This window comes from Carcharhinus amblyrhynchos, chromosome 30, assembly GCF_965287045.1.
Source record: "Carcharhinus amblyrhynchos chromosome 30, sCarAmb.v2.hapA, whole genome shotgun sequence".
Taxonomy (NCBI): Eukaryota; Metazoa; Chordata; class Chondrichthyes; order Carcharhiniformes; family Carcharhinidae; genus Carcharhinus; species Carcharhinus amblyrhynchos.
Window position 1 is genome coordinate 15,523,256 of NC_137353.1, and position 19,095 is coordinate 15,542,350.

General features: G+C 41.9%; 2 protein-coding genes across 13 annotated transcripts in view; one reads left to right on the forward strand and one right to left on the reverse strand.

Moving 5' to 3' along the window:
• The window catches only part of LOC145360276 (ATP-dependent chromatin remodeler CHD5-like), a 102,609-nt gene extending 98,174 nt beyond the window's left edge, over window positions 1-4,435 (forward strand). For both annotated transcript variants that reach the window (XM_080215403.1, XM_080215401.1), the window contains exons 36-38: window positions 193-353; window positions 1,102-1,228; window positions 2,139-4,435. In XM_080215403.1, the coding sequence (XP_080071529.1) occupies window positions 193-353; window positions 1,102-1,228; window positions 2,139-2,251 (401 nt within the window). In that variant the 3' untranslated portion in view covers window positions 2,252-4,435. The remainder of the gene's footprint in view (window positions 1-192; window positions 354-1,101; window positions 1,229-2,138) is intronic.
• Window positions 4,436-10,227: 5,792 nt separating this feature from the next.
• Window positions 10,228-19,095, reverse strand: part of kcnab2a (potassium voltage-gated channel subfamily A regulatory beta subunit 2a) — a 271,332-nt gene continuing 262,464 nt past the window's right edge. For all 11 annotated transcript variants that reach the window (XM_080214999.1, XM_080215002.1, XM_080215004.1 and 8 more), the window contains 4 exons: window positions 16,744-16,838; window positions 15,716-15,836; window positions 13,110-13,198; window positions 10,228-11,571 (listed from right to left, as the gene is read on the reverse strand). In XM_080214999.1, the coding sequence (XP_080071125.1) occupies window positions 11,482-11,571; window positions 13,110-13,198; window positions 15,716-15,836; window positions 16,744-16,838 (395 nt within the window). In that variant the 3' untranslated portion in view covers window positions 10,228-11,481. The remainder of the gene's footprint in view (window positions 11,572-13,109; window positions 13,199-15,715; window positions 15,837-16,743; window positions 16,839-19,095) is intronic.

Sequence of the window (19,095 nt, forward strand, 5' to 3'; positions counted from 1 at the left end):
TCATCCTGGTGCCCTCAGTGCCCCTCTGGAGTCTTGCTGTGCTGGGTACTAGGTGCATGGTGTTCCTGTGGCTGTGGAGCTACAGGTTAATACAGCACCAGCTGTTATTGGGAAGTGTTGATGCTGCCTCCCTTCCTGCTGAAACCCTGGCCCTGAGCTCCTCGCCCTGTGTTTGCTTTTTGTTTCTTTCAGTCCTGAATCAGCTAGAGGAGCTCCTGAGTGACATGAAAGCCGACGTGACCAGGTTACCCAACATGCTGTCCAGGGTGCCGCCGGTGGCAGCGAGGCTCCAGATGTCGGAGCGGAGCATTCTGAGTAGACTGGCAAATCGGGGAAATGAACCACAGCAGCAGGTGAGCAACTGGCCCAGGACATTGCGATTAGAGTCTCTGGGAGTAGCATTGTGGCATTGCCTTGTCTTTCGGGCGTCAAGCTGATGTAATCAGAAAGAGTGGTTTGCTGGAGGACCCCGATTCTCCCGATCAGTAGTGAGATTCAGTGTCAGTGTTCTGTGTTTATTCTGTATTTTACTTTCTACCCAAAACTGAGGGCTGTTAGTAACGGGGAATGGAAAACACACTGGGTGCCAAGTGTCCACCCAGACGGGGTTAGATACAGAATAAAGCTCCCTCTACACTGTCCCCATCAAACACTCCCAGGACAGGTACAGCACGGGGTTAGATACAGAGTAAAGCTCCCTCTACACTGTCCCCATTAAACACTCCCAGGACAGGTACAGCACAGGGTTCGATACTGAGCAAAGCTCCCTTACGCTGTCCTCATCAAACACTCCCAGGACAGATGCAACATGGGGTTGGGTACAGTGTAAAGCTCCCTTGACACTATCACCATCAGGCACGGGGTCGGATACTGTGTGGGGCTGTGGCTTTGGGTTCACGTTAGGCTCTGATACTCTCCAGTGTTGACAGAGCTAAGCAGAACTGTTCAGTGCTCTTCAGACAGGGCCTGGTTAAAGTGTGAACACCTCAGATGTGGGGAGGGGACATCCTGCAGTTAAGTTTCCATTTATTTGTGTAAGCTATTCTGGACTGCTGCGTTTGATGATCTGTGCTGTTTGTTGAAAGTAACCATCTTTTGCAGCCATTCCCACAGGGTCCCTATGGCGCGGCACAGATGTACAGTAACAATTTTGGACCCACCTTCCGAGGGCCAGGAGCTGGAGCCCTCATTAATTACAATCAGATGCCTCTGGGGCCCTATATCAGTGGTAAGTATGTTCTAGAAGCACCCCTCTTACCTCTGAATGCTGCAAATAAAAAATTAGAATCCATCAAAATGTCCATGAAGTGTTGGATTATTGTAAATACCTAACTGATTTACGAATACCCTTCAGGAAAGAAACTGCTGTCTGGACTTCTGAGAGACTTGAGCCCTAACCCACATGGTTCACTTTAACTATCCTCCAAAGTGACCTGGCAAGGCAGTCAGCATCCAGGTGTCTTTGGATAGACAGTAAATGCTATCCTTGCCAGTGACAGGCACACTCCAACAATGAATAATGATAACATTGAGGGAGAAGGGAATTCCCTCTCCTGATGGTGGATGGAGCCCTGTCTGATAGTGTCGCAGACCACGTGGTATCAAGGACCAGCCAGTGACTGGCTCAGTTATCTCTCTCAACTCTTGTGCAAATTTGTCAAGACTAAATAGCAGTACAGAGGTGAAACTTAGGATCAAAACAGATCGCAGAATCATGGAAACATGCGGAGATTTAATTGTTCAACATTGTGTTTTTTAGATAAAAACTAAAATGACTCCACTGGTAAGAGAATGCAATCTGAGATGGAGTTTTAAACAATCCAATTCTGGCCTCTTGCACATCCTCCATTCCCTTTGCCCCATCTTGGTGGATGTATCTTGGATATTAGCACCCTAAACCCTTCTTGAACCCCTCTAACTCCCTGTTAAAATGCTCCTTTAAAACTCACTTCTTTGATCACCAGTCCTAATGTTGCCATCTTCAACAGTATCAAATTTATTGTCTAATTGCTGGCTGAGAGAGCCTGGAGAGTTTATGTTCAAACTGCTTCATAAGCGCAAATTATTGTGGTTTGAAATGACACCTACGTTTTTCAATTAGAAGATAAGCTTATTAAAGTAATTCTGTTTGTTTGCAGCAACCACAAATATTTCGGCTATGAGCGTCCCAGATAAAAAGCTCTTATCAGAAGGACTGGAAACAGGAGAGAAGAAAGATAAAGTCAGTGATGTGATCTGCATCGAGGATTGATGGCAGGGTTCCCAAGGGCAGCTCCCAGACTACGGGAAGTTGATGCAGTCACCATGCTCCCAATCTTCTTTCAACTTTGTCAGATAACAAACTGTTTTCATCTCGGGATTGGGGGAGGGGTGGAGGCTCCACTCACTTGTACATATTTGCACTTTTTTCGCACGTTCATGGAAGGCTTCCTGTTACATTGACTGTTGTGTCAGGGAGGGAATCTCCAGAGGTTAGGACATGGGACCAAGAGACGAAGAAAGTGTGATCCTTGCCAGAGCTTGTAAACTCTGGTTTATCAAACTGAATCTACAGATTGTGCTCCATATAATAGCCCTGAGTAGCATCATTAATCTCCAGCTACTATTCCTAAACATTATTATTGTCAGTATCTGCCAGTACAATGCATTAGCCCAAACCCAAAGCAAACCCAAGTCATTGGCAACATTGCCCTTAAAGGGTATAGGATTTTGAGATTCTCATGGAGAAAGGGAGTGGGGATCTACTCTGTGCTGAGGAAAGATTTTGGGTTTATCCAGGTTTAGTTTACCTTGTTTGAAACAAGGTATTTCTGTACCTTGCTCTGGTGAAGAGTTCAGAGTTATCCTCAACATGTTCCCCATGTTTTAACAGGACAGCACCATTGGTATCCCCTTACACCACTCTCCACATTTACAAATGGAATGGTGGAACAAAGAATTAGTGCCATTGGATGCAATGTGCCAATTACCACTCAGTATTATGAAGGTTATTTGCCAGGACTGGACACTGACACACCTCAGAAGGACCACATACCCAGAAAGTGCTCCTAATCACAATGACTAATATAATGCTGTATCCAGAAGTCCCTGTGTGTTACTGAGGACCCAGAAGTATTTGACCAGAATTATTCTGTTTCTTATCAACTGGCTATGGGTCAATGGTTCAAGGTACTACCCCATGCACAGGGTAGGCACACCGACTAAGACCGAGAGATTCAGGTTTCACTCTTGTTCATAGCTATTCTGTGTGGTGGCAGGAGGAGGGAGCCCCATGATTGACCTCTGTGCCGAGATTGTTCCAGATATGGAGTCAGAGTCTTCTGTTGGAAAGCCCCTGAGTGAAGGTGAGAGCAGGAATGATCTCCTCCCTCTGATGCCCCCCCAAAACACTTGTGTGTGAAGAATGGTCAATTGGACAAGATAGTGGTTGCTGCCTGGGATGCTTGTACCTGGCACTCATGGACTCTTACTGAGACTAGAATTGTTCTTCCTTGTATCCCTCACTCTGTCCTCTCACTATCCTTTCTTTCTCTCATTCTTTTCCTTCCATGCTCCCTCCCCTCCTCATTTCTTTCCCTCTTTTTCTTTGTTCCCTATTCCCCTACCTGCCCCACTTCCTCCTTTATGAAGGTACTGACAGCTTGCTGAGCTGTGTGTCCAGTGGGAATTGGTGCCTGTTTGTTGTGTGAACTTCAGCTGTGAGAATGAAGTGGTAGGGGTGGGGTGAACCAGGGGGTGGAAGCTGATCCCCTTGTGTCTCGCATTGTTTCCAGTTTAAGATACTGGTCTGCGCACGACCAGAGTCCTATTGGTATTCGTGTCCATCGAACACACTGGCCCTACCCACCAATTATAAATGATCCTGACCCTTGGAGGAGGCAAGACAAGGAAAGGTCAATTTTAATAAAAATTTAAACCTAATTTCCTGGGCCAATCAATTAATCTTCAGTATTTGAAGCAAAATCAGATCTAATCTAGCAAGTGCCAGAGTCACCTGGTGACAATGACTGCCACTATAGTTGTACTTACATATTTAACTGGTTTCTCACTCACTCCTGATTCAAGCTGCTCTTTGCCTGCTCCTTTTCCAATCCAATATCAATTAGGGTGTATGTATAAGGATGATTTGATAAAGGATCTTTTTGCTTAAGTGTTGTTATAAATGGTACTGTATTGCTGACTTGATATAATACATGAGAGACCAACAGAAATCCCAGCCATTTGCACATATCCAATCAGAATTCCAATGTTTTAACTTTGGTTTTTTTTTAAAAACAGTACCTTGTAAGGTGTTATTGTACTTTCCAATTCTGTGTACAGAATATTACTGCTGTTAAACTTGAGATTAATAAGCTATTTGGTAAGAAAGTCTTCTCCAAATTGAAAGGCTTTAACCTGACTGTATAAACTCAAAGTGCATCTTAATACAGTCCCTAAAATCACAGATTTGTGTTTCTGATTCTTTACTTGAATCCTCTGCTTTGGTCCTGGGGTTGATGCCTGTGATCCTCCCTCTACTTGTTCATTTGGGTAAATGCACATACTGCTTTAGCTGTGAAACATTTGAGGTAAACATAATTGCCAGTCAGCTATGGGAGTGGGTGAATTATGGGGGCTGGGGACAGTCTTATGGTCTACTGCAATGCCCCTGGGCTAGATGAGTCAGATAAAGCTAGGATTGAATCTACCATTTCATGCCCCATAAAATAGCTTTTCAACTTTCATTGTCTACACGTCACCAAATAGTGGTCACTTGGAAATATAGTGGGTGATTTAAAGGTTGCAGACATTTAGGAAACCCAATCTCCTGGGAAGAGATCCCCCTGAGATTGTCTGAGTGATTAAGCAAGTTTCATTTAATGGAATGTTCAAAGGAGATGTGAGGGGCAAGTTCTTTAGAGTGGTAGGTGTGGAATATGATGGGGGCTTTTAAGGGGTTTTTAGATAAGCACATGCATATGCAAGGAATAGCAGGATCTGGACCAAGGCCAGGCAGAAGGGATTAGTTTAATTTGGTATCATATTCGGCCCAGTATTGTGGGCTCAAGGGCCTGTTCCATGTTCTAACATGTCTTCTCCAAATTGTTCTCATGTGAATGATCACTCCAGGTGGGGAGTGGAATGACACAAGACTTTTAAGGGTTAAACTATGAGGAAAGCTTGATTCCATTGCATTTAGAAGGGTGGTTAGAATGATGTAAAGCCGTTTGCCAAAGCAAACCCAGCCCCTCTGGTGGGGAAATGGAAACAATGAGGCACAACCTTGAAATTTCAAGCTAAGCCATTGAGTAGAGGGCTGTAAACCCTCTGGCTACTTGGAAGTTGGGATGGAAATTGAAGCTTTCAGATAGATAAAGCTCATTTGGGTTGCAGTACAGAGTAGTCACCATCTCCTTGAATGGTGGAACAGTTTCAATGAACTGAATGGCCTCATCCCATTCCTATCATCTGGCTGAAAAAGGTTGCAATGTCACTGCACGTTTGACTGGGTGTGAGGGAACAGCAGAAATTGAATAGCTTGACAATAGAAAAGTTTCATTGGTGCAGTGGGGTTTGGGGGATGGTGGGGGGAAGAGGGGTGGTAGTAGGCACACAGATACAGGATGGTGACAGGGCCTGTGCTATCCTCATCATGAGAGAGTGCTCACTGATGAGATCGTATGCAAGAAGTGTTCCATTTCTTGACAAGCACATTTCTTCTCAAAAATTCTTTCTATAAATAAATATGTTAAAGATGAAATCAGAATGCAGATGATAACCCTACAACCAAGGTTGACCTTATTCAGGTCTGAGAAGGTCCACAGCTTCCATTTGATATCAAAAAGTTGAAGGATGCACTGATTATTAAAGACAAACATTTTATATTTTGTGTCATTTTGATTATGGTAGAGCTGTGTCCCTTAGAGGGAGGAAATGTGTTTATGGTAAACACTGAGTTAATTGTGTTTAATTGTTTCATGGGATACGAGTCATTAACAAGGCCTACATTTAATTCTCAACATGTCATGGTGAGATTTGAACTCAAATAAAAGTCAGTTAATAGATTAGAATAAATCTGGAAATAAGCACTATTGCTAACAGCAGTCCTTTATGAAACAACTTGATAGAAACCAGACTAGTTCACTAATATTCTTTAGAGAAGGAAATCTGGCATTGTACTGGGCACATCCTGTAATATCCGCCTCCCTAATCTTTGGGGATTTGACAATTAGTTGAGAAGCAACTTAGTTCACAAACTAAGCTGAGGTGGCAGCAGTGGTGGATAGCTAGGAGGGAGTGGCCCTGGCACTGCTTAATACTGACTCAAAGCCATGAGGTCTCATGGGATTAGGGTTAAACATGGGCAAAGAAACAATGATTAACATTTACTGCTCTTCCTCACTTTCATATCCTGTCATAGAACAAACATTGAGATAGCAAGGTCACAGAATATACTCTGGGCAGAGGGAGTACTGGTGCGTGAGAGGACTTCAAAATGAAAACATCAAAATGAAAGACATAGCTGTCTGAAATGGCTGATCACGGGTGCAGAACCAACATGATGGAAAAATCTCCTTGACCTCTTGCTGTCACAGATGCCTGTTGCAATATTGGCATGAATGCTGCACAGACCTTGTGGAGACAAAGTCCCATCACCTTCATTGTACTGTGCAGTCCACCACTCTAAAACATATCCCACAGCTTAAAAACTGGGCATCCATGATGTTCTGGGAGGCCATTAGCACCATCAGAATTGTATTGAAACATAGCCCTCATTCTACAATTACCATTTGACCTAATGCAATGATTTGTAGAAGACCATACCTAAAAATGAAGTGTCATTGTAGTGAAGCTACAAGGCAGAACTGTATATTAAACAATGGTAGAAGCATGCTATAGTCAGATCTAAGGCATCTCACAACCAGTGGATTGGAACATAAGCACATCCTGCTTATCCTGCCACATCCCATGGTGAATGGTGGTAGACAAGTCAATAACAAACTGGAGGCACAGTCACCATGAGCAGGCTTCCATATTTGAAAATAGCAGAACCCCACACAAGCCTGAAACTATGAGACCATCTTTAGCAGGAATGCCATATGAACACTCCAGTTCGGCCCCTCTTTATTGCCCACAATCACAGAGGTCAGTGTCCATTTGATTAATTCCAAATGAGATTATGATTCAGATGAACACAGCAAAAACATTAAAAGCAGTAAAATCTGTCCCCTCTAGTCATCAATTCTTCTGTCAATTGGAGCAATTTCTATGTACTCTATTCAGACCTCTCATGATTTTGAAAGCCTTTATCAAATCTCTTCTAAGGAGTTACTTGATCTTTCCCACAAAACTGAAGTCCTATCCCTGGAACCATTTTCATAAATCATTTTTGCATCTGTTTGCAGTGCCATCTTAGGAATACTTCTTCCATCACTGATGTACTGACAGCAGTGTGCTATCTAAAGATGCACTGCAGATCTAGATAAAAGCTCCTTCAACAACACCTTCCAAACCCGCAACCACTATCACCTAGAAGAACAAGGCAGCAGACAAATGGGAATCCCACTACTTGAAACTTCTGGAACTAAATCACCTCGCACTCGTTCTCTTGGAATTCCTTCCCTAAGGGCACTGTGGGTATAACTACATCACATGCACTACAGAGTTTCAAGAAACAGCTCACCATCACCGTCTCGAGGACAAAAATGCTGGTCTTGTCAGCAAAATTAAAATCTCACAAATTCATTTTAAAAATATTGGAATCGTCTAGCTGAGCCAACCAACCTTCATGAACTCTGTTACCTCATTGCATTAGTTTAACATAAATACAAAAAAAAATAAATATACCAGCATGAACAATGCTGCAGTCAGCCACAGACTTCCTTGGTGGCTCAGCTGTGTTGAATAGTGTGGAGCTGAACTAGGCAGACCAAGAAAGTCTTTGGATTAATGTTGTTCTCCAATGAGTTAGCCAACCTCAGCAAGAACAAAAACAGGGTTCCTGCTCCCATTTGCTACATGACAATTCATCCTGCAAGTGTTACTGGGAGAGATGTGGCTAAGTAATCTGCTGACATCATGACATCTTGGTAGAAAGAATGAGGAGAATCAATATAAATTAAATGGTACAATTTTTAAAGGGGATGCAGGAACAGAGCCCTTGAGATGTATGACTTCAGTTCCTAATTACTACACAAATCTTTGAAAGTCACAGGACAAATTGAAAAGGCTGTTAAATTAGCAAATGGGATCCTTGGCTTTATTAATAGACTACAAAAGCAAAGCGGTTGCATTAAACCTTTATAAATCATTTGTTAAGTCCCAGCTGGAGTGTTGTCTTCAATTCTGGACACCCCACTATAAAAAGAATATCAAGATCTTACAAAAGAAAACTAGTGAGATTTGCACGAGTGGTACTAGGTGCGAGAGATTTCAGAAAGACTGGAGCAATTGGAATTGCTCTTCTTACAGCAGAGAAGGTTCAAAATCATGAGTGGTTTGTTAGGAACTGTTCCCAGCAGCAGTAGGTTCAGTAATAGGAGTATACAGATTTGAAGTAATTGGCAAAAAAGTGACATGATGAAACACTTTCTTTTAAACACAGGAAGTTACAATATGGAATGCACTGCCTGAGAGTGGGAGTGGGTGAAAGCAGATTCAGCACTAACATTCAAAAAGTAATTGAACAAATACAGGAACGGAAAAAAAATTACAGGCTTATGGTTAAAGAGCAGATAAAGTGGAATTCATTGGGTAGTTCTACCAAGGAATCAGCATAGGCAAAAAGGTCTGAATGACCTCTATGTGCTGCACCATTATGTTATTCTATACTCCAGCAAAACGGCAATGCTTCAGTAAAGAAATGCTGATGGAGGGAATGGGAAAAAACAACCAGAACTTCTTGCTGTTGAAATGGTTTTAGGTCATTTTAAGAATTAGATCCAGTTCCCTAAAGATTGTGAGCTTTAAGCAAAGTAACAAAAGCAATTGTAGGACAAATAAAAATCAAATGGGTGGTTAACATATGAGATGCGAATTGAGAGAAGCTTAAAGAAAACCAGAGAAACAAGATGGTGTCTAACTAAGGCATAAGACCAAGCAAAATGTCTTAATATTTTACAAGTGCAATTCAAGTTATCATTCTGGAACAGGATTGGGTAGAACTGCACTGGTCTCCAGAGGGCTTAAGCTGCATTGTTAGATTTTTAAAATTCATTTACAGGATGTGGGCTTCGCTGGTAAGGCCAGCATTTGTTGCCATCCTAATTGTCCTTGAGGTAGTGCTGAGCTCCTCCTTGAACGGCTGTAGTCCATGGGATGTAGGTATATCCACAGTGCTGTTAGAGAGGGTGTTCCAGGATTACGGCCCAGCGACAGTGAAGGGACGACGATATATTTACACGTCAGGATGGTGAGTGGCTTGGAGGGGAACTGCTGGATGGCAGTATTCCCATGCGTCTGCTCTCTTTGTCCTTCTAGATGATAGTGGTCATGGGTTTGCCAGGTGCTGTCCAACAAGCCTCGAACTAGTCTCTCAGACAGTTCAAACCAATTTTGGCACAAAACGTTAAGGAGGAATTTGCAGGGTCGACAGGACTGAGTTTACCGTTGACCAGTGTCTAGGTCCAAGCTGCGTGATCCGTCCAGTTTCATTCATTTGAGTCTTATTAGTAGCTTGATACAACTGAGTGGCTTGCTTGGCAATTTCAGAGGCACTTAAGAGTCAACCACATTGTTGTGCCTCTGGAATCACATATCAGATAAGAATGTCAGATTTCCTTCCCTAAAGCACATCAGTGAACCAGATAAGTTTTAATGACAATTGACAAAGGTTAGACTGTTCTTAATTCAGAGATTTTTTATTGAATTCAAATTCCACCATCTGTGGTGGTGGGTTTTGACCCTAGGTCCGAGCATTACTCTGGGTCCTTGGAATATTAGCCCAGTGACAATGCCACTTCAAGACTGTCTCTCCCAGGGCAAAGGGTCCCCACTCCCTTCATACTGCCTTAGGAAGAATCACAAGTCAATCGGGAGCAAAAGAACAACATTTAAAAGAAATATATTTTGAGAGTCAGGATTACATCTCTCATGTTCATTTGAAGGGAATTTACTATGAATGGCAGGGCCACTTGCTTTTTAAGTAAACGTGGCATCCATTTTACTAGCATGAACTCCAAACAGAAATAAACAACTACTTAATGCATGTGTTTTTATTGATGTATATTTACACCTACTTGTCTGAAGGAGGAATGCTGGTCAAAGTGGCAGGAGAAATCCCTGCTCCTCTTCCGATAATACTGCTGGATCTTTAATGTACATTTGAACCACTTGAACAGGCAAGTCAGACCTTAGTTTAATGCCTCATGCTCTTTCTCACACTGATTGGAGGTAAAAGGATAGGAGGAAAAAACAAAAAACAGGGAAAAGATCTCAAAATAATTGGATTCAAACAGTCTCAAGCATGCTATAAAGTGCAATAGTTCTTTAAATGTCCAAATCCCAATCTATCCAATATCAATCTCTTTATTGTAATATGATCTTTTCAAAACAGCCCATGGATTGATAGCATTTACATGATCAGCAGCATATACATACACACGGATCCTGATTATAATAGATTCATGCATAGATCAGTTCAAGAGCCACTGCTCAATTTAAACTACAGTTCTACAAGTTGCTGGCTAGTAAAACCAAACTGTTTCCTGTAATAGTAATCACATTGTTACTGTCACATATATACAGTCAGTTGTCAGGACACAATGCTCAATAGTGCCTCACGTTTATGCTATTTTGTTAAGTGTTTTATGTATTTATTTCTAATCAGTATTTCCGTCACTTTAATAGATGTGGACATCAGAGATGGTTTCTGAAAGGTCACCGAGGTCCATATTTATATTGTAAATATATATGTGTGTGTGCATATACATATATATATCATATGCACTGATATTATATATATAAACAAAATTGCATGTACAGAACATATACACAAGTGTGCAGAACTGGAACCCCATTCACTATGTTTTGAGGGAAAACCCTGATTGATTTAGTTTCCTCGGAAGCAATTAGATTACAGTCAAATCTGGTGTATGCAGATACCAGTAGAGTGCCATACTTTATACTCATGATCAAAAGACTCAGTATCCAGCAATTAAAATAACAGATGCAACATGTTTTTCATCACAGGGAAAACCAGCCAAATCTGATGTTGATTTTAATGTCGCACCCGTTGTAACCTAGGTGATGTTTTTGCATTAAGGAAAGAAAAATTTTTTAAAAAATTAGCAAAGGTAACAGGCAGCCCACTGAACCAGCTGTGCCTTGCCAGCACTGGTTTTGCCATTTTTTTTAATCGTTTGATCCTTTTCTGTAGCATCAGGAACTTGAAGTTTAATTCCTTGGTCAGAAGCATACTGGTATTAACTTCAGTTACAGCTCGAGCAGGCAAAGAAGATTACTTTTGAAATGATAACAGTCCAAGCCCATTGGAATGCCTCATTAGGATCGATAATCCTTTTTGCTGTATGGCTTGTTTCCCAGGATACCATCGATCTCATGCACAACTGATGAGGATAACTTGGGAAGGACCTGGGGGTAAGAATAAGATAACAGTACTGGGTTTTATTTTATCCTAAAGCTTTTAAAATCACATTGAAACTGCATTCACTCTTATTTTGTTTATATTTGGTGCTTAAAGGTTTTTGTGATGTGGAATCAAAAACTGTTCATTTTAGGCATCCAATATCAGCCCTCCTTCAAAGCAAGGAAAGCAACATTTGAACTAATATATTGTAACAAGGCTCCGTGGGTTCATGCAGTGAGTAACAAAACTATACACACTGAGAAAGCATCCAGCACACTATTAAGTATGCACACTGAGGAAAATGATCCAGCAATCCCTGTTGGAAGTGCGTAGGTGTGAACGTTGGATGAGGACAGGACTTGGGGTATCTGCTATTGAATAGTTTACTGTTTCACAACATCAATGTTTATGCACGAAGGAAGACTACTTGAGTGGACACCAGAGGGCAGACAGCACCAGTAGAATTGTATCCTAACAAGGAGGCAGCACCATTAGAAATGTCCTCTAGCAAGGAGGCAGCACTGATGGGAGAAGTAGGTGGGAAGGGGGAAAAAAAACAAGGAATAAAGACAACTGCAAATATTGGAGGGGAGAAATATTAAGAAAGGTGACAAAGAATTGGATGTTCTAGTAATAGATAAGATATGGTTACAGTTACAGGTGTTATCTTCAGATAAAGTTGGCAGTCAGTGACTAGTGGTGTTTCTTAGAGATCTGTGTTGGGACTGCAATTGTTGACAATTTACATAGATATTTTGGAGTTGGGAACCAAGTGTAGTGTGTCAATGCTTTCAGATGACACTAAGATGAACGGCAGAGCAAAGTGTGCTGAGGACACTGAATGTCTGCAAAGAGACATTCTGTTTATCTGTCTTTCTGCCAAAGTGGACAACCGCACAATTTCCCACATTATACTCCATCTGCCAATTTTTTTGTTCATTCATTTAACCTATCTATATTCCTTTGCAGACTCTTTGTATTCGCCTCATCAGTATCATCAGTAAATTTGGCTACATTGCAGTCTATCCTTTTTATTTAATTCATTAGTATAGATTGTAAATAGCTGAGGCCCAGCAATGATCCCTGCAGCACTCCACTAGTTACAATTTGCCAACCTGAAAATGACCCATTTATCCTGACTGTTTCCTGTTCATTAGCCAGTTCTCTATCCATGCTAATATATCATCCAGCAACACAATGGACTCTTATCTTGTGCAGTAGCCTTTTATTTGACACCTTATTGATTGCCTTTTTATTATCCAAATAGACTACATCTCCAGGTTCCCCTGCCTATGCCATTGGTATCCAAGTGGACTACTACAACAATCGGATCCTTGCTCTCCCACATTTAGGTCCTCTCCATTCCAAAGATGTCACTGACACTGGCATACAGGTAGGTAACACAGCCTTCGGGAAACATGTTCTCAGTTGTACAGAACAATATCTATTTACATGTGGGGAGTGTTGATCTTGCTCGACAGCTAAAAGCAAAGTATATTAACTCTGCAGTGTACTGAAGGACCACACTTGACTCAATACTGACCTGTATTGCTCCAATGTTTTCCAAAAGTTGCTCAGTGTTGGAAGCTCCTACTAGCACAGAACTAACTCCCTCATTCCTTAAACACCAGGCTGCAAGAAGAACATAAGGCTATTAGACTACAAATAATTGTACATGCTTTTATCTTGATAATTTATAATCTAGAAGCAGATCCATTTTACATCCAGTACCACCTAAAGGCATAAAGGAGGCAAGGTCCATCACTCCAAAGTTATTTGGAATGTGAGAATCTGATCTCAAGAGCAGCTGTCTGAAGTAAAGGAAAACATGAGTCTCTCCCTATTAACATCTCAATCACGAATGGCACATGGGTATGTTAAAATGAGAAGACTGCTTTCTTTGACTAATCTGCAGTGACCAGCATCTTAGAGAAATACTATATTTCTTTTTCAAAAGTCTGAACGTGCTTTCTGGTTGCCAATTTTTTCAATAATTTCTTCTGTTGTCTTTGTGAGTATGTGCGTAGGTGTGCTTTCCACCTAGACACAGAGAGAAATTTTTAGCACAGCTTAATACAAGTCCTTTTGAGAACTGGTTTGAACCACACGCTCTGTAATGGTTGAGAGGCCAAGCAAATCAACTGCTCCCAGAGCTAAGGATGGGCATGGAGAGCCAGGAGTCTCTGGTGTCTCCTCTGTGCAAGACCCTGCATAGCAGTATGGGCAAGATTGAAGGCTTGTGGTGAAATTAAACACAGATCTTAGAAATTAAAATGATTACAGCAAGTCTTTGCTTTAAATGGCTCCATTTTTAGTCATTCTGAATTAATGGTATGTTTTAAATGGAGCTGGCATTAATGCTTGGTTTTGTGGATTTAAATTAATGTCATTATACATGAATGACATAGGTTCGCATATCCCAATTGGTGCCATTTTGGGGCACCTGTCCACACTCCCCAACCCTCCTGCTGGCCAGCCCTATAGCTTGAGGTTTACCTATGTGATCCTAAAACCTGAAGTGACTCTCATTCTTTACAGAGGTAAAGTATTGAGTGGGAGAGGCTGACAGCTGGGCAGATCAGCGAGTGGGTAGGCTGGCCAGCGAGGAGGAGGATCGAGAAGCAATACTGGCAGTGAGCTGGAGGGTCAGGGAACATGAGAGGTGATGAGTGGGAGAGGCAAGGGACCGAGGGCCAGGAAGAGGGAGAGACTGTGAGTAGAAGGCAAGCAGAAAAATGAGCATATTTCTCATTTTAAATGCACTTTATTTTTAGTTATTTTGTTTATAAGTTTTGTAGTTTACCAAAATGCATTATTGAAACTTACAGGGTGTAATGTTCCAATTTTTGTTCTGATGGGAAATGTCTGGCACAACCTAACTTAAGCTTTTACATTGCTTGTAATTGAAAATCTGATAATCATACTTTTCAGGAATGCAATTACAACATTAAACGAGGAATTGTTGTATGGAGTTTCTGTACTTTATTTTAATGAGAAAGAATCAGTTTCTATGAGTCGCTTTGCATTGGATTGCTATTTTGGTTCTCATACAAATATTTAATATGCTTGTATAAAGCCCTCCTCTGTGCTATGGGTAAATAAGAATTTGGTATGAGTACATTAAATGTTGGACAAGAGCAATGGCAATGGTAATACTTATTCCAAGAAGAGAGAAACAGAGAAGCAATTATTCATTGGCACAAGCAGTTCTCAGCCTGTGAACTCCTTCCAAAATCTGGGACTTTGTTTCCAAACATCATTCATGTACAATACTCTCTACATTCTATTATATTTACTTTTCTACATTCTATGACTAGTATTTTAATGTAGTTACAATTTCCACGAAAAAAAAATTGTGTTTCATTTCCCAACTGTTTCTATGGCTTATCCACTATTCCTACAAACTCTTTATTCCTTTGACTTGGGCGTCTTACACTTGCTCTCTTTGTCCCACCACTGGAACTGTATCCTCAGTTGCCTAGACCCCATGCTCTGAAATTGCATTTGTAAACCTCTTTGCTCTTCATCCAATTAAATTAGGATAGCTGAGGGGAGTGGGTTGAATTGACCTGACACTGGAGGTGAAAATATGGGAGTTCAAATATTGCATCACTTTATTCTGTCAGAAGGATGATTTTCATCTTAAATGTAGACTGAGCTTCAAATGTGAAAGAGTTCTGCTCTAACAACATCTTCCAGCTCAGTGAATGGACAAGCATCTCATTCTAAATTTGATTTTAACCTAAAATCGTACGAGAAGACAACAACTTCGTAATTGAGCACTGATTTCAAATGACAATACAAACTTGCCAAAAATTGCTGCAGTAAGAATACTAGAAGAGTAATTGGTAAATTCTGTGTCCCAATATGGAACCCCATTCATTAACGGTGCATCCTGGAAACTAGAATGGGCTGTGCTTAACTTTATATCAATGTAAATGGCAGAAAATGGTAGAAAATTGAACCATGGTATACTTAAATTTCCTGATCTTCTGAAAGGTAACCTCAGGTGAATAAATGAGAGTGTGTGTGTCACAGACATTTACACTGTGTTGTCAGAGAGTTATAAAAGAAGAGTTGTAGCTCCACACCACGATCAAGAACAATTCATTTTTCTTCATTTCCAGACAGTGGTAGTGAAATTCTTACCTATTGCTAGCTGAGGAAGGGTGCAGCTCAGTCGCTCTGCAATACCCTGTAGCTCTTTTAGTTTTCCTTGCTGTCGTCTGCCTTCCTCAGTCAGAATCTTATCCTTCAGCCACTGGTAACCCTGTAATTATACGATGACACAGTTCATGCTTATCTCAGAGTTGACTAAGTGGCTGGAGTTGGTAAGCCAGTTCACCCACACAGGCAGTCAGAACTTTATACAGTTACCCCAATCACGCCCCCTCTAAATGGGTTGTAGGAGTTATACTGTACAGTGAGGGTGATTTCAGCCTTGTTACCCTAATAACAGTCACAGAATGGGTTCCAATCATATTTCAAACTGGTTGATAAAACTTTACATTTCTTTACACTGGTGCATAGATAACATAGATGGGCAGCACGGTAGCACAGTGGTTAGCACTGTTGCTTCACAGCTCCAGGGTCCTGAGTTCAATTCCTGGCTCGGGTCACTGTCTGTGTGAAGTTTGCATATTCTCCTCATGTCTGCGTGGGTTTCCTCCGGGTATTCCGGTTTCCTCCCACAGTCCAAAGATGTGCGGGTTAGGTTGATTGACCATGTTAAGAAATTGCCCCTTAGTGTCCAGGGATGCGTAGGTTAGAGGGATTAGTGGGTATATGTGTAAGGATATGGGGGTAGGGCCTGGGTGAGATTGTGATCAGTGCAGACTCAACAGGCTGAAGGGCCTCTTTCTGCACTGTAGGGTTTCTATAATTTCTATGATTCCAGTTATCTCAACTCTTTATATTAATTTTCCTTTTCTCTTGAAATCTAACAAATTTTTATCTGAAAAGTTGCTTTATTGATGAAGAAAAACACAATAAATGCCTCCTTACCAAATAAACTATTTTAATATGTTATAGTGTATCAATATCAAAATAAACTGAACATAGACAGGGGTGATTTAATCCTGATGTATCCAGGGTAGCAATAAGAGTATTCAAATGGGTTTAAGATTATAGCAATGAAGAGGAACCTGGTGATCAATTTTAACTTTTGTTTGCCCTACCTTTAAAGAAGCTCTAGAATAAGGAGGAACTCCTGCGTCGTACTTTCCAGAAATAATGCCACAGGCCAAAGGGGACCATGTCATTGCACCAACACCTTCAACACAGAATAGAATAATAGAAGTAGAAAGGTTAACAAATGCACTTGTGTTGCTTTAGTAATACACTGAGAACAAATGTTGCTGCTTGGGAAAGCAGTCACCAGTAATGTCAGGCAGATTCAGAACTGGGCAACAATTGAGGTTTCCACCTTTTTAGACTCAGCTGAATTTCAGGTGAAATGCAAAAAAAAGTTATCCAAATTCACTTAAAGCTGGACTTTCATAATCCCAACCAGCTAGCCTTTGACCTTCCAATCACCACAACAATTCTGCAGTTATTGATCTGCTGAACTACCACCTCACCTCCACCTTTGATACCATAGTCTCCATTAAAGACATTATTCTTTCTGGCTGTTCCCCTGGTACAGCCCTCATTTCTGCTTCCTTAAGTCCAAGTGGTGCAGGCTTGGATGGATTTGGCAGAAAACTGATTTAATGACTCACTGCCAGATCTGGCTGGATCACATGAAGCGCCATCAGATCCTGATCATCTGCCAGAACTATTCTCTACTTTAGAATCATCCCGGAATGCAAAGATAACCCCCAGCTTCTTTTGCCTACTGTATACACTTAAAAACACTTTTCCCAGACCACTTTTGACTGATTCCACTACTTTTACCTCCAATTAGTGCAGACAGCTCAGGGAGGTTCAGTTGCCTCTGCCACTTCCCCAGCTCACTGGGGCAAACATCCTCTAAAAATCACTCAGGTCCAAATTCATACCAAGTTTTGCTTTTTATCCTCAAAGTCCTCTCAGACTCATCTTGTCTGAGACCTATCTCCTTCCCCCCCTTAACTCTATTTTCCCATTGAATTGCCAACCACCCATCTTTGCTTCCTGACTCCGACTTTAACTTTTATTGTCAATGGTTCTCTTTCTTCAGGTACTGCTTCTCTTCTTCAAATCTGCTGATATAATCCCACTCTTTAAAAAAAACCTTCAACTCCTCCAGACTTGTAAAGCCCCAGTGTTACCTCTCCAATCTCCTATGCACATTTATGAATGTGTTATCACCTCCTAAATCTGTGCCCATCTTGCCTCGAACTCCACGTTTGAAACTCTCTAATCAAGTTTCCACCTCTGAACAGGATCAAAGCAACTCTTGTCTAGGAGGCAGAGAGTGGGGGTCAATGGGTGCTATTCGGATTGGCGGTTGGTGACTAGTGGGGTGCCCCAGGGGTCGGTGCTGGGGCCTCAGCTATTTACCATTTATATAGATGATCTGGAGGAGGGAACCGAGTGCAGGGTGTCGAAATTTGCTGATGACACCAAGATTGGGGGAAAGGCAAATTGTGCGGAGGGTGTGGAGAGTCTGCAGAAGGATCTAGATAGGCTGGGCGAATGGGCCAGGAAATGGCAAATGGAATTTAATGTTGGCAAGTGTGAGGTGGTCCACTTTGGTAGGAAGAATGGTAGGAAGGACTATTACTTACGTGGCGAAAAACTGCAGCAGGCGACGGTGCAGAGGGACCTCGGGGTCCTTGTGCATGAGTCGCAAAAACCCAGCTTGCAGGTGCAGCAGGTGGTCAGGAAGGCGAATGGGATGCTGGCCTTCATAGCGAGGGGGATTGAATATAAAAGTAGGGAGGTCTTGCTGCAGCTGTATAGGGCATTGGTGAGGCCGCAGCTGGAGTACTGTGTGCAGTTTTGGGCGCCGCACCTGCGCAAGGATATTTTGGCCCTGGAGGGAGTGCAGAGGAGGTTTACTAGGCTGATACCGGAGTTGAGGGGATTGAGCTATGAGGAGAGGCTGAATAAACTAGGCTTGTACTCGTTAGAGTTTAGAAGAATGAGGGGAGATCTCATTGAGACGTATAAGATGATGAATGGGATGGATAGGATAGAGGTGGAGAGACTCTTCCCGCTCAAAAAAGACAGTAGGACTAGGGGGCACAGCCTCAAGATAAAGGGGAGGCGGTTTAGAACGGAGTTGAGGAGGAACTTCTTCACTCAAAGGGTGGTGAATCTCTGGAATTCTCTGCCCGTTGAAGTGGTGGAGGCTGCCTCGCTAAATATTTTTAAGAAGCGGGTTGATGGGTTCTTGATAAGAGAGGGGATTAAGGGTTATGGGGAGAGGGCGGGAAAGTGGAACTGAGCCACAACAGATCAGCCATGATCTTATTGAATGGCGGGGCAGGCTCGAAGGGCTAGATGGCCTACTCCTGCTCCTATTTGTTATGTTCTTATGTCAAAGCCACTACCCTCAGCTAATTATTTACAACACTGTTACCAATAGACTTGACTACTCCTAA